The 17,998-nt window shown below is 39.0% G+C and overlaps 1 protein-coding gene across 3 annotated transcripts; it reads right to left on the reverse strand.

Annotated features, from left to right (window-relative positions):
* Positions 1-1,271: 1,271 nt before the first annotated feature.
* Positions 1,272-17,989, reverse strand: pip4p2 (phosphatidylinositol-4,5-bisphosphate 4-phosphatase 2). Of its 3 annotated transcripts, none has more exons than XM_044170756.1 (8): positions 16,231-17,989; positions 9,839-9,963; positions 8,521-8,627; positions 8,172-8,295; positions 7,417-7,491; positions 6,709-6,761; positions 3,730-3,820; positions 1,272-2,774 (listed from the first exon to the last, which is right to left on the reverse strand). In XM_044170756.1, the coding sequence occupies exons 1-8, from the start codon at positions 16,334-16,336 to the stop codon at positions 2,631-2,633; spliced, it is 825 nt and encodes a 274-aa protein (XP_044026691.1). In that variant the 5' UTR covers positions 16,337-17,989; the 3' UTR covers positions 1,272-2,630. The 3 variants fall into 3 exon arrangements, with proteins under 3 accessions (XP_044026691.1, XP_044026690.1, XP_044026692.1); XM_044170755.1 differs by having other exon boundaries at positions 9,839-9,987; positions 16,231-17,918; XM_044170757.1 differs by lacking the exon at positions 7,417-7,491 and having other exon boundaries at positions 9,839-9,987; positions 16,231-17,901.
* Positions 17,990-17,998: the final 9 nt, after the last annotated feature.

Genomic DNA, 17,998 nt, shown 5'->3' on the forward strand with positions numbered 1-17,998 from the left:
ATTTCATAGCAGTGACACAGGCAGCAGACTGTCCTTCACCGCTGTCACATCACCCTTCATGGACTCTGCACACATGGAGAGTAATAACACAGGGAGTAATAACTCAGTGTCATGGCACCATAATGGTTATAAGTGATGCTTGTGATGTTCACCTTCATCCACTGTGTGTAAGTCTGAAAGATTTGACATTTACTCATTTTTCACAGGAACTACTGAAACACACTTTCAGCCACACATTGTGACTGACTGACAAGAGTGTTGACTTTAATATTTGCTCATTTCCTGTTCTTAAGTCCATGGATGTGTCACTAAAAATGCAATCTGAACTGAGAATGAATTTGAAACTATATTATACTTAACAATTTTATTCAATAATCACATTCAGTTCAAAACTATCGCAATCACTTTCTAACAGTGTCACCTTAAGAGTATTATTCAAATGTAAACGAACCTTCAGTTGTGATATATTAAAAGTCATGTAATGAAAATGCATATCTTTTGTCTCCTTTGCTGCACCAGTTATTTCAATGCAACGTTGTCACCTTCTGACACTGACAAGACACAGAAGTGGCAAATGTTTGACTTATGAGCTTATAACGATATGTATTAGAGCACACTAGTTCTTTTGTCATGCAAGTACACATGAGAAACTGAACTGAAACTGACAATCAGTTCTTAATTCTCGTAATTCGTTGTATTTGTAAAGCTTCTGATGTATTTGGACCTAGGGAAGTCTAGATCCCTTACTTGAGTAAAAAAAAACAACAATATAAAAATACTCTGCTAAATGTTTAAGCCCCCCATTCAAAACATAAACTTAAGTTCTATCAGCAAAATGTGTTGAAAGTTAAAGTGTCAAAATTAGAAGTACTCATTAGGAAAAGTGTCCCCTTTCACAATGTTATACTATTATATAACCTGTATTAATTAACTAATATTAATGACACACTATTATTGTGTGAGCAGCATTTTAATCTTGTAGCTGGTCTAGCTGTAATACATTGTGTATTGTTGGGTAGTTAAATCGATAAGCTCATCATGTTTTTTTATTAAAAATGTTAATCTGAAAAGTAGCTATAGAAGTCAAATAATTTCTCCCTAAAATGTAGTGAAGTAGAAATACAAAGTAGCCTTAAACGGAAATAAAGTACCTCAAAGATCTCAAAATGACTTAAGTACATCACCAAAAGCAGACAGCTTTTATACCATGAATTTCATGTCTTAAAATGCGGTAAGTCCGAAACATCACAACCAACAAGCAAACAGAACAATGCAGTTTTTGCATTTTATTGATAAATTATCATTTTTAAAAAGACCCACGAGCCATCCTCTCCGTCCAACTCTCACTACAGTTTTCCAAGAACTGAATTTGAACTATATACAAAGGTTTTTTTTATATTATTTTCTGCTCCATTATCTTCATCATCATCATCATCATCACATTCAAAACAAGGTTAGAAGTTTGAACTGTGCCCACTGGTCAAGGTCAAGAGACAGGATGCTGAGTTAGCCTATAGCGATGCTAGCTAGCACAGAGTTCACAGGAGGTCAGAGAGCGGTAGATATAAGCGAAGGGGAAGAGGAGGGTTTACATTCTAACTCACAGGCAGAAGGAGCAAAGACAGGAACATTGTACGCTTCAGCTCCCTCTTGGAAACAGAAAAACACACCACCTCGGTGAGAGAACATGAACAAGTCAACATGCAAACGTGAGTCACCATGTTTTCATTTTCCACCAGTGAGAAGGCAACAAAAACACCGGGAGGTTAGGCAGGTAAGGTTCAAAGTAACTCAAATAAAAGGGTTATTGCTATAGTGAGTTAAAAGCTGCATGGCACAAAGAATTAACACTTTGATAAAAACAAGCTCCTGTTGATCTGATGCTCTTCTTGACTAATACTTGGCAGCAAAGTTGGCACACATGGGTATTTAAGGAGGATTTCTTTTAAAAAACTGATCATTTCGAGAGTTAAAATCATATAGCATTAGTATGTCAGCGTAGACAGGCAAGGTAAATGGTTACAATACAGTATGGATATGCAGCTTTCTGTAGCTGGAGTTAAACTAGCAGCAAAACAACACATACAATTGCATATAATCGTAGTGCAATGGGCAAACGGTTCTTAGGAGGTTGTCTCATTTTGGTCTAGTCAGTAACAAGAGAAATCAAGCGGGTACCATGATGTCAGTGAGGCTGCTGAAATTTTTTTTAAAAATCTGGTCCAGAAAGATCAAATCCAACCAGTTTGCAGAGCTATCATTGTTTAGCTAATTGGGAGCTAATTTTGGCATTCATCACGAAAAATCACAGTTTTGAAGTTCTTGATTCTGGATTTTGGAGGATTTTGGCAAAACCTGGGAAGAATTTGAGTCCTTGTGGACTAGTAGGAGGACTGATCCATATACATTAGGTTTGTTCAGTGAGTCAAAACTCTCAAATATTTCACACACAAACACAACAAGATACATCTCCAACATACAGTACACCTCTTCAACACACTCCTGTCCAGACACTTTGCAGACGTTCTGCTCCGCTGAACATGACCGGTTTGAAATCTGAACAAGATGAAAAAACTAAAAGTGGGGTTTGTTCTTCCAGCTGTGCAGAGCCATGCCATGCCGAACCCACTCTAGGCGAAGCTATTCTCCGGGTAACTGACTTTGATAGCGCCCCAGTAGCAGGCTCGTATCAGACAGATGAGGCCTAGCAGGTAGGCGAATGCCCAGGATACGTAGGTGGCGTTGTAACGACTGGCAAAGCCCCGAGTACCAACCTGTTAATACAGCGGAGAGGAAGAGATGGTGGGTGTTCTTGTTACCAAGAATATAGATTTCCTTTTATGCATTCAGCATAAACTTTTATCTTGCAGAGAGAGAGTAACAAAATGAAGACCTAAGTCTATTATATTTTACTGCATTTCATTAATGTGCAAACTCCTACAAAACAGAAAAAAACAACTCATTCAAAGGCAGATGAGCACTGTGGTAAGTACTCTGACTGATGAAAGATCCATAAGATAATTCATAATATCTGTAAAAATATCAGTAATGTCAGTCAGTGATCCACTTCATCAGACAAGTTGCAGAAAAATGAAAACAAACTGCAACAAGCTCAGTGGCTTTAAATTTAAATATTGAGGACTATAATCCCATGAGATCATCAAGTGATTATGACTCTAATATGATTAAACGTTGTGAAAGTCTGTTGTGACTCTGATACACTGAAAAACTGAACAATATGTGGTTGTTTGTACAAAATGCAGTTTTGTTAACTGATCAGTCCGTTGGCATAACAGGCCAAGGTGCGTTTGATGTATTGTAAGATTATGCACTGATGGCAAAGCAGGTGTAAAACAACTACACAAGATTTGTCAGTTTACTGTATATCTCTCTATTTATCCCTTTTTTATCTGCACATTAAAGCACACGTGTACATTTCTTAATTGTTGTGCACAAAGGTCGGCTAACCAGTACCTACAGGACAGTTTAAAAAAAACTTCTCAAAACTCACTTATATTCCTCACTTTTTTTCTGAGGTTTTGCTGTCTTTAAAGTTATTTCTCTTTTGTCACTTCACTCTTGTGTTTGTTACTATCCTGCCTGTTTGATATTTCCTGCTAAATGCTTTCATTGTGAAGCACTTTATACAAGTAACATATAAATCTTTACTTACATACTTAAGTTCTGAAAAAATACAAACAACACAAACCAGACAAAGACAGTACTTACTGTTAAACCCACTCCAATGAAAATGCAGATCATTCCTATAGTTATATAAGCACAACAGCGCCTCCTAGGGAGCGCACTGCCAACAGAAGATCTGCAGAAAGAGATTGAGGAGAGAAGCAAAAAACAGAAAAAAGGTCAGTGTGCGAAGAAAGACTGTTAGAGGGTTTCAGGGCAGAGAGACATATAACCATACAGAATACATTTTAGATATTTTAATGTTTTGTTTGTCTCATCCTGACAGAAACAGCATCTCATTCTTCTGTATGTGTATTTGTTTGTGGTTATGACAAAAATACTTTAACTTAAAATTTGCTGCTAGACACATTTTGTGATATGGTTGAAATGGTTTGCATGATGATGGGCCTGAGACTTCTCCCCCCCCCAGTGATCTCGCTCTACAGCCCCCCGACAATCCTGTGAGCAAAAATCTCTCTCTTCTTTACTCTCCTCTTTTTTAATTATTTTTTTTTTTTAGTTCAACATGAAAGTGCCGGAGGCCGGTCACATGTGCAGCTCCCAACAACTTCAGACTCCAACAAACACATGCACAAGTCAACTGCTTATTTTACTATCCTCCCCCTCTCCACTGTCACATGCCTCTCATGTGACGGGACTCAAGCATTCTTCAGGAATCGCTGGTATTCACATGGCTTAGGGGAGCCTGATCACCTGATTTCTTACCTTCTCCTACTCCTTCTTAAACAATCTCCTGCTTTCACGTTTCCTCTTTGTTTGACTCGCTTTTTACATTCGTACCACCATTTCATTCATTTGACCTGTGACCATATATGGAGCTGACCTTTTTTCAAGTGATGTTTTTAAAGATTTAAGCTGCCAGTGGTGCACTGAACATCACTTGCAAAACCAGAATTAACCAGATTGGATCTACAGTACATCAGTCTGACTGGGAAAATAGCTACAACAACAACACTTTACATGTGGAATTGGGGGATTTTCCTCTGAAAAGGTGCTACTATACCAAAGGTATCAGTTCCTTTTAAGCATTACAGTAAAATCACCACGACTCCATGTTACCTCAACTGTCACTGTTTTGACTTCTGTTACTTATTTTGAGAAAATAAGGATAGAAAGACAGAGATGGAGAGCAAAAAAGATGAAAACAGATACAGACACTGAAAGAAAAATAGAAAGAGAGAGTCAGAGATTATAATGGTCTCCCAGAAGAGTATAAGCTTTGTTTGTAATGCAATTTAGGCGAAACGAAATACAAAGTCCATTGTGTGTTTTATTGCTCATTATATGATGATTTAAGGACTACACATTTAAGTTAAATGCCCTTCGTCTCTATTGACTTCTTATGGTTGGATTATGAGAAAAGACTTGTGAGAGAGCACATTTTATTTGTAAAGCTTTGGGAGAAGAGAAAAAGCTCTTTGTTTGCAATGTAATGTTTTATGTTGGGAGTTATACCGCATATTTATACCGTATATACCATTTGGTGACTTATAAGTTCATGTGGGCCGGGAACTTGTATGTACATGACACAAATCGCTACAGAGATATAAATACAGATATTGTCATAATATAAAATAAACTAAATAAAACAAAGGCAGAAATAGAGGGAAAGATGGCAGAAGAGGCACAGAGCGAGAAAGAGATAAAGATGGAGACAGACACAGAGGTATAGCACAAGACAGATGGTCTGCCTGCTGTAGATACTGTCCATATAATCGATTTCAGACCCTCCCACCACCTCTCAACCCTGTGACCCTCCTGTCCCATTACCATTACATGTATTGAGGCCAGGCTCTAATTCCTGTCACACGTCCAGATTAGCCTCCATTACCTCCCTTCCCCTCTCTTTCCAATAACTACAAAGTCCAGACCTCTAGAGCTCGGCGTCTGACTATAAAGAATTTATCCATAAAGTAAGCACTTGAAAACTTCTCCAGAAACGAGAGCTGAACGTTAAAAGTATTCACATCTCTGACGAGCTGTGTTATACCAAACCACAAACTGAGAGTTGATGCCAATGCAGAAGTGGAAAGTCAATGATTTTTTTCTACAGAAAGTCAGTGTTAAAACATTCTGCTTCCTTTAAAGTACAGTATGTCTTGGTGGTAAATTAATGTTCCAGTAAGATTAAGATAACAGCTTTAAAGCTGGATATATTTGATTTGACAGGTCTTACAAGATGTTACATTACTCAACCTCAGCCAACCTCAGCTCCACCCTACTGCCCAGATTTTTCTGGCTGCAACTACTGACAAGATGGCAGTGAGTGAAAAACCAAAGCTACAAAAAGTCCTTTCAGAAAGCTGCAGTGATGTCGCAAGTATTTTTCTAGTTTATGGCTTAAACCCACCCAGCAGGCTGTAATGTATTCACTCTTTTAAAGACCACACCACTGATTTTACATGTTTAAGCCCATTTTCTGCAAATCATTTAAACTTTACATCAAAATTAACTATTTTACAAACCATGCTTACTGTGTTTGAGAACATCTGATTGATTTTGGCAGCCACTGGCTTCCATTTATTTCTGTACAATATGAAAATGAAGTTGCTGATCCTTGACTTCACAGTGAACATCAAGAAACTGTAAAACCAGGCAACAATAATGTAACTGACAAAAATCAACGCAGGCTTACTGTTCCAAAGGTTAATTATACACTTAAGCAAGTTTCAAGAGTCGGCTAAATGCTTTTCATACAGAAATTAAATGAAAACAAATGGCGGCCTACAACAGTAAGAAAAAATCATCCAAAAAAATGAAAATGGTCAGCTAAAATGTAAAGTATACACAAGTTCAATTTTGTTTCTTATTTGATAACATGTTTTGATTCCATTTTGTAAACCGTGTCCATCTAAAGGCTGAAAATAAATCCTAAGATAGAATTTACATTTCATAGCTGTCAAGTAAAATGTGAACTGTAACTGAACATCAAGTGTGACAGTAAAATATGTGTTTCACTTTGAGCTTTGTGTACTGAGTTAAATGGAGGTTTGATGGACTCACATTTTTTTGCAGTGGGGACACTTGGCTAGCGTGTTAAACCGAAGCTCCATCCACTGTGGGGAAACAGAAGAAGAAGCACTGTTACGTTACATTACAGAGGACTATCCACACATGCACATGTGAACACAGAAATGTAACAACACACTATAATCCTACTGTACTTTCAGAACAATCAACACAAGACCTACTGGGAATGATTTTACATGATCAGTTATGACGGTTTGCAACTTGTAAATCTATTTATTATTTCTGTATTGGAGAAAATATTAAAACGGTTGGCTAAATTAGCATCTAAAATATATTAGTTGAAAAAATCTATTTTATAGCATATAAAATATGTTATTCTGATGTTAAAAAAGCAGTGTTATGAAAATGTTTATCCCATCACAGATCAGCATGATTTGAGGTCCTATTGACACAAGTTTAATATGTGACTTTTGACATCTGGCTTAAGAGGAGCAATGAAAAATTCTGAATTTCTGGAGCAAAATCAGACACAGCAAATTCAGGCCAAACAATCTTCATTCAAGCAAATATTACACACTTAAAAATCGAATTCACCTCTCTTGAACTGAAGCTCTCTTCAAAGCCAGATGTCTGTAAAGTCATATTATCACCAGTGTAAATAAGGCCGTAGATTGAACTACGCAGGTAGGAGCAGGTTAGGCTGTTGTTAATATGTCCACCAGTATGACCAGCTTTCTCAACCTGTTGTTGTGCTGGGGGAGAGCCATCGCTGGGGAGGCCAGACATTGGCTGGGATGACCTGGCGTCCTCACTGCCCTACAGACGCCGCAAGCAACAATGTGCACATGTTAAGAGGACAATACCGGTGATTTTGACATGCGAGTCTGTGTCATACCGACTCTATACTTCAGGTTCTGCTTCCTCCTTCAATGAGACACCTGGCAGTTCCTTTTATTAATACATAATGTAATAAAAAGAAGTATAAGGTATTTAAACCTCCATGAAAGTCAACATGTTGCATGTCAAAAATACTGATAGTATCCTCAGCACAGGGTGCAGGAAGATAGTTTCATTTAAGATGGAGATAATCTGCAAAAGGCTGCAACCACACTGCAGTCAAGTGGGATTTTTAGGCAAGGAAAGGAAATGTGCAGCAAATGGATGCCAGCCGCTTGCAAACATCATGTCAGAATCTGCAACTGGATGGAGATTTTCATTTCAACAAAGATAAAAGATCAACAGAAGAAGAACATATCATTAGCTCTCGTGTGCTTTGGACTACCTTGAATAAAGGCTATCCTGATATACAGAACAACAAGCTCTACCACCCAGAAAAACTGTGCAACTATGCTATAAAACTGATAACAATGAAGAATACGCTGTGGTTTGGCTCTCAAGATTGTTAATATGCACGTACCAACAACAGCACAGCAACACAGTTCTGCATTAACAACTCTATGATTGGTTAGATTGGTTGTCTCAGTGGGTTTACGTACTAGGAAGGTGTTGCCACAGTGACCGCAGACCACCCTCATCCCCTCAGGTTGGATGGGCAGTGCAGGCTGGGCAGGTTGCTCCTCGGGGATTACCATCACCGGGCTCAGGTTGATTATGCGTCTGCTGTCGGAGGAACAAAGAGAAGGACAAACTTATGATTACAACCAATCCAAGACAAATTGTAAAAGGATTTGATGACCTAAAACTATAGAAAGGACTTGATTTGTCATGACTTTCCCGGTGCCAACATTTTGTCACAGCCTAAAATATGACTTTGGAAAAGACAAACATACAAGAAATGAGAAATAAGAGGATAAAACAGACTGAACTTGACCGCCTGCTACCTACCAGTTTGGTCGAGGACATCCTATCCTCCTGGACGTGTCTTTACAGATGAGCAGGCAGTTACAGGGACACCTCACATATTTCTTCCCTGTTGGGGGGTTCTTGATGGGCTGGAAGGCAACATAAAAGAATCAGCTCACTGGAAACTATCAGTTTAATACAGAACATGAAAACAAAGCTTTAAATGGGAGCAGTTGGTTTAAAACACAGCAGAGCCTGTCAGACCTAACAGGGTGGGAAAAGTGCTATGCAAAATCAAAAGCTTTGCCTTTAAATTTATAAAATACATATTAGTCCTCGTCATGTTGTATTTGTAGTCATTTGAGAAGCATTTATTAAGCCTCTACATGGAATACTCTGTGCGGTTTGTGTCTACATGCATTTGGCTAGCCAATGGCAGAAACTGTTATAATAATAATTAGGTTTATTCATACAACATTTATCCAAACCAGAGATTACAAATTGATTTCCAAGGAAGAAAAAAAGGGAAAAATAAAAACTAATTTAGGTTATAAAAAAAGGGTTAATATAAATTTCAAGAAGCAATTTAAAATCTTAATTTATTAAGTTGATCACAGGATGCCTGATGCATGTCGCTCCAGCTTTAGATTTATGTCTGATGAACCTGAGCTGAAATAAGATGCAACAACTGAAGGCCAAACACTGTCAACTGCGCACTGTCTTGGATCCAGTGTAATAGAATATCATATGGCTTTGTTGATGCCTAAGCACCACAAATATCAGCCAGTAGAAATGGCATTTCCCACCCAAGTGTTTGTGATGACAGCCATTCATTCTCCTTGCTGCCTCCACTGACAGCTCTATCAAAGCGTTCAGTTACTCAGGCTGAGACACAGGCCACACATTTAAGTCATATGCAGCACTTATCACTGGACTGACTGATCGATGTGACAGAAGTCTACATCAGCATCCAGTAAGGCTCTAAAAGGTGGACATTGCCAAGATGAAAAATAGTCAAGAAATTAGCATCCAAAGCAAATGGTTCCCCTCTTGAACACTGACAAATGACATGTTATAATTTCATTTGTCAAAATTATGCTGCACAATAATACAGAACTAGGCATTAAGCTACAGCTGGATGTGACTGTCGTGTGCATGTGTGATTAGGTGGCCAAAGAGATGAATGGTAAATTGATTGTAAAAAAAATAAAAAAATAAAAAAGGAGGAGAGCAGTTCAAATAAAACAGAAGACTAAATACCTTTACTCAACTCGACAGTTGAACTATAACGACTCTGTGACGTCCACACCAGCAATCATTTATAAAGCCGTCACTGTTCTCAACAACGGCCTCCACTTACTGTAGCTTCATTGCAGACGGGGCACTTGACAACATGTTGATGCAGCTTTCCATCCAGGTTGATGAGCGACTGGCATACGCGGCAGTTGATGACAGGCACACCGCCTGCGTCAGGGCTGGCGATGGCTGTGTAAGGAGGAGGTAGTTCGGCTTTGAGAAGAGGAGGGCAAAGCACACAACACACGACCAGCTGTTAATCGCATGCATCTATAAAACTTCATGAACAAACCTGGACATGGATCCAGTAACCTCTGGAGGTTCACACAAGAACTAAATTCAATGTCAGAATGTCTGTTTTACCACTACAATGAATCTCCCTTTCACATGAGAGGAGGTAGGTTTTTAACAGCTGTAAACAGGTGCTAATTATTCTGTACAGTTCAACATCCTTAATTCAGAGCCCTCAGGAACACGTTAGCAGATGGACACACAGCCACAAAACCATAAATCAGTGTCAAAACAGATAATAACATAGGAAATTGTTTATAAGGATAACATAACTACAAAAACATCTTTGGTATATCACTATAGGCCCGTAAATATTATGTTTATATATTTGATATAAAATATGTGCAGTGATGGCGGAAGAGATCTTTAATTGGTTTAGGAGAAGCCACATGTAATATTTTTTGGACAAAAACAAAATCGTAATTCAAGGTCCAGTTACTTCATCGGCCGATAAAGGCCACAAGATGCAGCTGAAAGCTCTGGAAGAGATCTAGTGTGTGGCCCTTAAGTTAAGAATTTTTTGTCAGAGGACTATTTCCAAGGTCAATAAACCTCCAAACTCAACATGTTGTGGATACTTAAGATTTTAGACATTAGGTTGGACATCAAACAGTGTAATATGGATAACTTCCCATTCTTCCTGGATAACACACAGCAAAATGTTATTTCTGATGAGGATCTAACAGACCAAAGCAAAGTCCTAATGTAAGTGTCTTGTGTCTTTGTCTTTGAGTCATTGTCCAACTAACATTTGCTGGTTCCAGCTTCTAAAAATGTGAGAATTTGTTGCTTTTTGTTTTACATCATTGTAAACTGAACATCTTTGGGTTTGTTGTTTGGTCAGACAAAACAAAACATTTCAACATGTCACTTTCAGATCTGGAAAAGTGGGATTTTTAACAATTTTTAGATATTTTATAAATGAAACAATTCATCGATTAATCGAGAAAATAGTCAGCATTATCCATCAGCTGCAGCCTTAATTTTATCATAAGCTACTCAATGCTATATACAACACAAAAACAAACATCTGATACATCCCAAAACAACTTATAGTTATAGAAGGGAGATGTTGTCTAACATGGATTACAATTCTAACCTTGGGAATAATTTTCAATACTAACTTTTCTCAAAAAGACATATAAACAAACTAATGTTATTCAATGACTCCCTTAGTAACTATTACAACCTAGTGTATGGTATGTCCTAGGCAGACAGGAAACACTCCTGCACATACTGTATGCAAACCCATGACAGCCTGTGTACTGCTCCGATTGGTCAGCATGTGACTCTTCTCTCTTTGTCAGGGGCCAAGCACCATTCTGTATGTTTAAGAAAGAAACAATGGGCCCTTTTAGACACCAAAGTGATGCCGTAAAATCCACTCTCTGCCAAGCTGCAGGCAAAGTTAACATGTAATATATGGACCAGTCTTCTGATTGTGAGGCCATGGCATTTTGGGGACATATCAATATATTGTAATGTAACATTTGAGCTACATTTGTAAGTAATATGTAATACAAGTTATTCATAAACACATGGAAAGAAATAAACACTTCATGTCTTATAGTATCCAGCTGTTTGTGACTGTAAAGATGTACCACCTACCCATAAGATGAACATACTGGGTTTTAGACTTGTTCAGTTGGTGCATCAGTTGGATGGGCAGCTAAATTAAATTACCCAGCTGGTGCTAATGAGGCTAATAAGCACGTAACTCTTTTGGTTGAGAAATGAAGAAAAGCCAGGCCACTGATTAGTGTTTTATGGTCCATAAACAAGTGTAATCAACATGATCAAATGGTCTGCCTTTACAGACTTAAAGATTTTCTCTTAATGTCTGAAAGAACTACTGTGAACTAACTACAGCAGCCATTCAAATGAACTCTGTACTGTTTAATCCCACATTAACCTTGTGTAATTAGTCTACATTCCATTTGTTTTTCAGGGTTTTAATACACTTAATCCATAGATTTGCACCAGTCACTACCTTTACTACTTTTGTAGTATTCAAGCACACTTCACAATCTGTAACACTATGGCAACGATCTTAAATGTCCATTAAACAATTTAATTTAACCTTCAACTTTAAATGAATTTGTTACTGTAATAAAAATGTAAGAAAGTTCAGCAACAACTGGGCAAAAAGCTTTTCTATATAGAAAATACCATCAAATATAATACCTCTATTAATTTCATTTAATTTAGAAGCAAAGTCATATAAAATGTGTGTGTGTCTGCAGTTAGGCTACAGATTTACTGCATAGCTTGGGCAGCGATGGGACAAATGTAGTGCTGAAAGGATTTGTCAAGCAACAGAAAATTAATCTGCAACAATTATGATCATTCAATTGTCAATCGTCTATTTTCACACAAAAATGCCCAAAAAGTCATTATTTCCAGCTTCTCAGATGTGAAGAGCTGCTGCTTTTCTTTGTTTTCCATGATAGGAAACTGCATTTCTCTGGGTATTGGACAAAACAAGCAAAGCAACGATGTCAACCCGGACTTAGGGAAATTGTGACAGGCATTTTTCAGTATTTTCTGACATCTTATAGAACACACAATTAATTGATTAAATGACAAAATGAACAACAGGTTAATCGATAATGGAAATAATCATTTGTTGTAGCCATAGACAAATGACCAATACAGTATATCACAGTCGCTTGTGATACATTATGAAGTCTTTGTTAAGCCTGAACCCCAGTCTACTGACCAAACACAAAAGGAGGCATCTAATCTGACAAATGACCAATTTCCTTCTCGTCTGCCTCTGAATGAGATAATGGGACGAGTCAACAGGTAAACGAGCTTGGCTCTGAGATTCAGAAATGCTCAATCAGTCGACACCACAGGGACAGATGGGACACCCCGTCTACAATTGGCCAAATGTGGCTCAAAATACAACCGAAGCATGCCAAAGACTGGACACTCCTACTGTGTGCAGGCAGCACATGGTGGTGCTTATTACACACACTACTTAATTGAGTTAATCCAAAATGTAATACTGAGTAGTCTCTCTTCTTAAACCATAAATTCTTATATAACAGTATAAAATAAAATCCTGATCAACATCTTACATTTAAACACAGTCAGCACTTGTCTCTGTTATCCACCACCAGGCCTGTTTCTACTCGCTCCTCTCTCTGCTGTGTGCACTGAAGTTGTCCTAATGTATGTCTGAAACTGAATATGGCAGCTATAGGTTTTCACTGTCACTGTCCTCTGAGCCAGACGTAAGACGAGAAGATGCTCTACTGCAACCACCACTACAACATACACCCGCCACCATGTCTTGCCCAGCCGGTGCCATCACTGGCTGGACAATTGTGGTTTGTGGTAAAGAACTGAGAAGCTGGTATGCAGACACAAGCTGTTCAAGGATGTTTCCTGTTGCCCATGTGGCATGAAATAAAAAATCTCTTTAAAAGGGTTAAAGGAAAAGGCTGGTGTTATTATATATTTTTCTTTTGTCAACAAATCTCATGAAAAGATCAAAAACCAACTAGGAATTAGTCTGTCTCAGTACTTTCTGCCTGTGGTCCATTAGACATAAATCATTACAAACAGGCCACAAATTTAAAGTTACATTTTTTTAAAAGACTCAGTAACTTCTAGGAATGCACTGATTCTGAAATTCTTGGCAGTCAACAAGGCGATACAGAAGTTCGGCCGATATATCGGTGCATCCCTAGTAACTTCCTAAAACAGCTGGGCACTGTAGTTTCAAGTAAACGTTACTCAAACAGGAGGAAATAGTGTATTGTTGGGGTCTATTTTCAGCCGCGGATTAATACACATTTGGTGCTCCAGTGTAGGGGTGAACGATATGGCCTTAAAATAATATCATGGTATTACAAAATGTTTTTGTGACAACCCATGCTGATTGTGACTGCCTCCACTTTTCTCAACTTCTGTCAAAGAGAAAAACTCAAAAGGTTTTCTCTTTGTTTGACACAATGTTGCTTTGACTAATTGCCGTGAAGTGAACGTACGATGTGGTGATGATCTACCAGTCGTCGTCACCTGAGCTGCATCAGATCCTGGCGCGTCTTGTCTCGTGGTCAATTCAGTTACTAGATGATGGCATACATGGCCTTTGTGGGATGTAGCGCCTCTGCTATTTTTCTCTGAAGGCTTTCAAACCACTTCCACATTACTAAGCCACTTTCAACCATGTGTGGTGCTGCTATATGTAATCATGATGTAGACGAATATAAAATAAAAACTCATAATATCATTAATATCAAGATATGACAAATTTTTATCATGTTAACATTTATACCAATAGTTTCATGCACAAATATGATATATGATATGGCACACCCGACTCAATCCTTGAATGACTTGAAGGCCACCATCTCTGGTTTAAAATTTTTATAACATTTGTATTTTAACAGCTTTTTCTATGTGAGTAAAGCACTGTCTCTGAATGGAAGAAAAACTGAAGAATTAATTTATCACTGTCAAGATTAAAACTCTGTCACAGGCTTTTGTTGCAGTCAATTTGTTTTGCCATTCGAGTGCAATAACATTACGCAAGTGGCAACAAAATCAAGCACAGTGCCTATCTCCTATCTAACCATTCAAATGCAGCCAAGGTCATTGGTCTCCGCCCCTCACCACCACCACCACACTGTGGAAACACTGGAGGAAAATACAGCAAACAGTGAATCTCTACCTGCTACTGCTGATTAAAAACAGACTGTGGACAATTCTGTTCATCGGGTAAAGGAGTCAAATATTCAGGGAATCAATACAGCAGAGATTGCAGTCACTTTCACAAATAACATCTTTTACTCAATTCTAATCACAGCTCACATTCACTCAGTTTCCTGAATGCAGCTGATTATTAGTCAAAGCACCATCACAGTCATTGTGTTTTAGGCCTCAGTTTTGGCATCTTTGACTCAAATGAATCCAGTTTCTGCAAGACTAGACTGTGCTTGATATTAGACGTGTGTCCCGAAATGCTCCAAAAGGAGTATTACATGGTCAATGAATCCATTCATTCAAGTGCAGAGGAAAAGAAATGTTTCTAATGAGCCCATAACAAAAAGGTACAATCAGAGGAATCTTTATCCACAGTGTCTGAAACTAAATTTACTTCAGACATTACTGTTAAATTAGATTTGAGAGACTAATCCATCATGCTGCTGAAACAAGACATAAAACAAAACATAATCCTTTGACATGCACGTTTGATCTGCAAGTTTTTGTAGAAACACTAAGAGGGAACTTGTCTCATTTAAAGCCTCCAGCAAAAATAAATAGCATGTGTGATCATGTATGTCTCCAGCCTCAAAATGGAATTTGATCTTCTCCTACATATATTCTAATTTGATCAGACTAAATTCAGTGTAAAAGGCCAGTCCTGACGGCAGCTGCTAGTAGACAGAGGATTTATGAGCTGTAATTGCCTGGGTCATTCAGCCCTGCATGCACTAAGGTACTGTAACCTACATTCAGCTGTTTACTAAGCAAAATGTGGACAGTGTGTCAGTTTTCTGGCTGTAAAAGCACATGTTTTGTACTGTATTAAAGATACGATGCATGAAAGAACAGATTCAAACTGCCTTTGCAACATTAAGGCCAAATATCTGTTGTTTACAGTCACGCAAATGAGCAAATTGACAGCTAGATGTAACACTATGACATTTAGATCATGTCGTGCTATTGGTTTGGTCCCATCCACAAACGACACATCTGGGCATTTTGTCGATTTGCAGCTGGGACAAAAGGCTGCCAGGCTGCCTCCATCTGCCCTCATCAGTCAACAACATCCAGTGAGGCCTCACAGTGCCACATCACGACTCGAATCTTTTTTTCTTTTTTGTGAGACCCAAAACATTACAGGCCCCAGTGCATCGTGATGTAAGCATTTCTGCAGTAAAAACAGAGCTTGCTGTTATTGTAGGCCCCATCTTCTCTAACCCACTGCTCCAGTTCTCACAGTGCAAGCTCCACCTTTCTCCCAGCTGCCGATTGACTGCCCTTGCTATATTTTAGGGCTGCAAGCAACGGCCCTCTTCATTTTGTTTTCTCTGCTACACACCCCTTGCATTGCCTTGCTGCAGTTTTATTTACGCACTTGCACAAATTTGATACGCCCAAAAATGATTCAGCATGCAGGCTGCGGGGCTCTACGCGTCGTGTGTTTACCTCGGGGACTTGAATCCTGCAGGTACGGGGGAGCGGTGGGGGTCACATTCTCCGAGTTGGGGCCCGACAGCAGCGGGGATCGCTCGTCCATGCCGTCGGAGGCCATGTCGTTAACCGTGAACGGTGAGAAATGACGGGCAGAGACGGCGGGGAGAGGCTCCTGGCTGCACCGAGTCTTCACTCAGCACGGAGGAGCAGCCGGCGGCTGGTTGTTGGTGCCGAGTTGCTCCGGTCCAGCAGCCCCGGTGACGGCAGCCTGGAGGAGGAGGAGCTCCGCGGTGATCCCCGCCCCTCACTGACATGACCCGGGGCATGGGCAGTGCTCTGACACCGTGTGTGTGGAGATATCTACTGCACACACAGGATACTGTGATGGAATTTTGTGTGATAAACATGTGGAGAAATGCAATTAAATTTAAGTGTATTGTAGTGAACAGGATTGTTTGGATTTTAGCCCATATTTTCATAAATAACAACATAAAATGTCTTGCTTGGACTCCAAACACGCAGATAAAATGTCAGTGTTTTTAATGATTGAGGGACACAGTGGTCAAAAGCAGCGATGTCCAGTGTTCACCACTAGATGTCATTGTAATAACGTATCATAATGTATTAGTTAGACCAGTGATTCACAATCTTAATGGCTTGTGACCCTTTATAACGAAGCTATGTCCACTTACCCTCATGACAGGTTGCATATGTCTATGGGTTGTAATTCCTCCTACTCAGATTGTTTTACTTCAATATTTTAGAGGGATGAGGATGTAAATATATACAGTATAATACACAAGACAGATTAAAGTCTAAAAAAGATGACTTTGTGTAGCAGAAATGTGTTTTCCTGTCCCTTTTATCTCCTCACAACCCCTCATATTTATCTTGCAACCCTTTAGACAGTGACCTTTATATTACTTTAGCTGTGTACTGCAGTACACTGGGTTTGAAATGAAGCAATGGCCATCCAGCTAAAGCTTGAGGGTGTTCACAAGTATATAGAAACATTTTTGACACAAAGCAGATGCACCAGGATTGATTGGACAACACTTTAGGGAATACTGGGGGAGAAATCCTGAGGCCTTTTTTTTGTTTTGTTATTTTGATGGCATAAACTGGAAACATACTGGAATCAGATTATAAAATAACCACCATGTGCAAGTTCTTAACTGTGGGTTGTGCAGAAGACCAGACGCAAGGTAAAAAAACAAAAAAACAAACAAGGAAGAAGTGAAGATGGCTGCAGTACAGTCCTGGCAGAGAAACCAATGAATGAAAGATGTCTGCTGATGTCTGTGGGTCATAGACTTCACTTCTGTTTATGGCTTTTTATATGTGCTGTGGGTGTTTGTTGTGGCCATTTTAGATTGTGCCTGTTGTCATACTGCTGCTTTCTTTCTGGTGTGTCTGATGAGTTGCAGTTGGTGTATCCTGATTGGCTGAGCAGCGTAATCGTGTAGGAATCTGAAAGCACTTTAACCTCATTGAGTCACTGTTGAAATCAGACTGCACTGTAACGATTTATTTCACTGTTCACTGAGTCAAAAACATGGATTTTCCGTCATCTGAATGAAATTGTTAACTCTAACTTCTACTCTTTGTTCTCCAAATGATTTGGAAATCATTAGCAGGACCTGAAAGCAACATCTGGCTGCCACCACCAGCTGTAGACCAAAGCCAAAGTATCTGAGTGGACAGGACTTCAAAGTGTTCTGATACAACATTTTACAGTCCCGCCCTTCTTAGGAGTTACAAAGTTCATGTTTTACAGTTT

Source organism: Siniperca chuatsi, linkage group LG17 (assembly GCF_020085105.1).
Source record: "Siniperca chuatsi isolate FFG_IHB_CAS linkage group LG17, ASM2008510v1, whole genome shotgun sequence".
Taxonomy (NCBI): domain Eukaryota; kingdom Metazoa; phylum Chordata; class Actinopteri; order Centrarchiformes; family Sinipercidae; genus Siniperca; species Siniperca chuatsi.

Excerpts from the sequence above, each read along its gene's own strand:
- pip4p2 (XM_044170755.1), bottom strand. The coding sequence starts at position 16,336 with ATGGCCTCCGACGGCATGGACGAGCGATCCCCGCTGCTGTCGGGCCCC. Across the intron at positions 7,492-8,171 it reads ACTGTGGCAACACCTTCCTA|GGCAGTGAGGACGCCAGGTC; the intron begins GTACGTAAACCC and ends CGGCGTCTGTAG. Across the intron at positions 6,762-7,416 it reads CTCCCCCAGCACAACAACAG|TGGATGGAGCTTCGGTTTAA; the intron begins GTTGAGAAAGCT and ends GTTTCCCCACAG.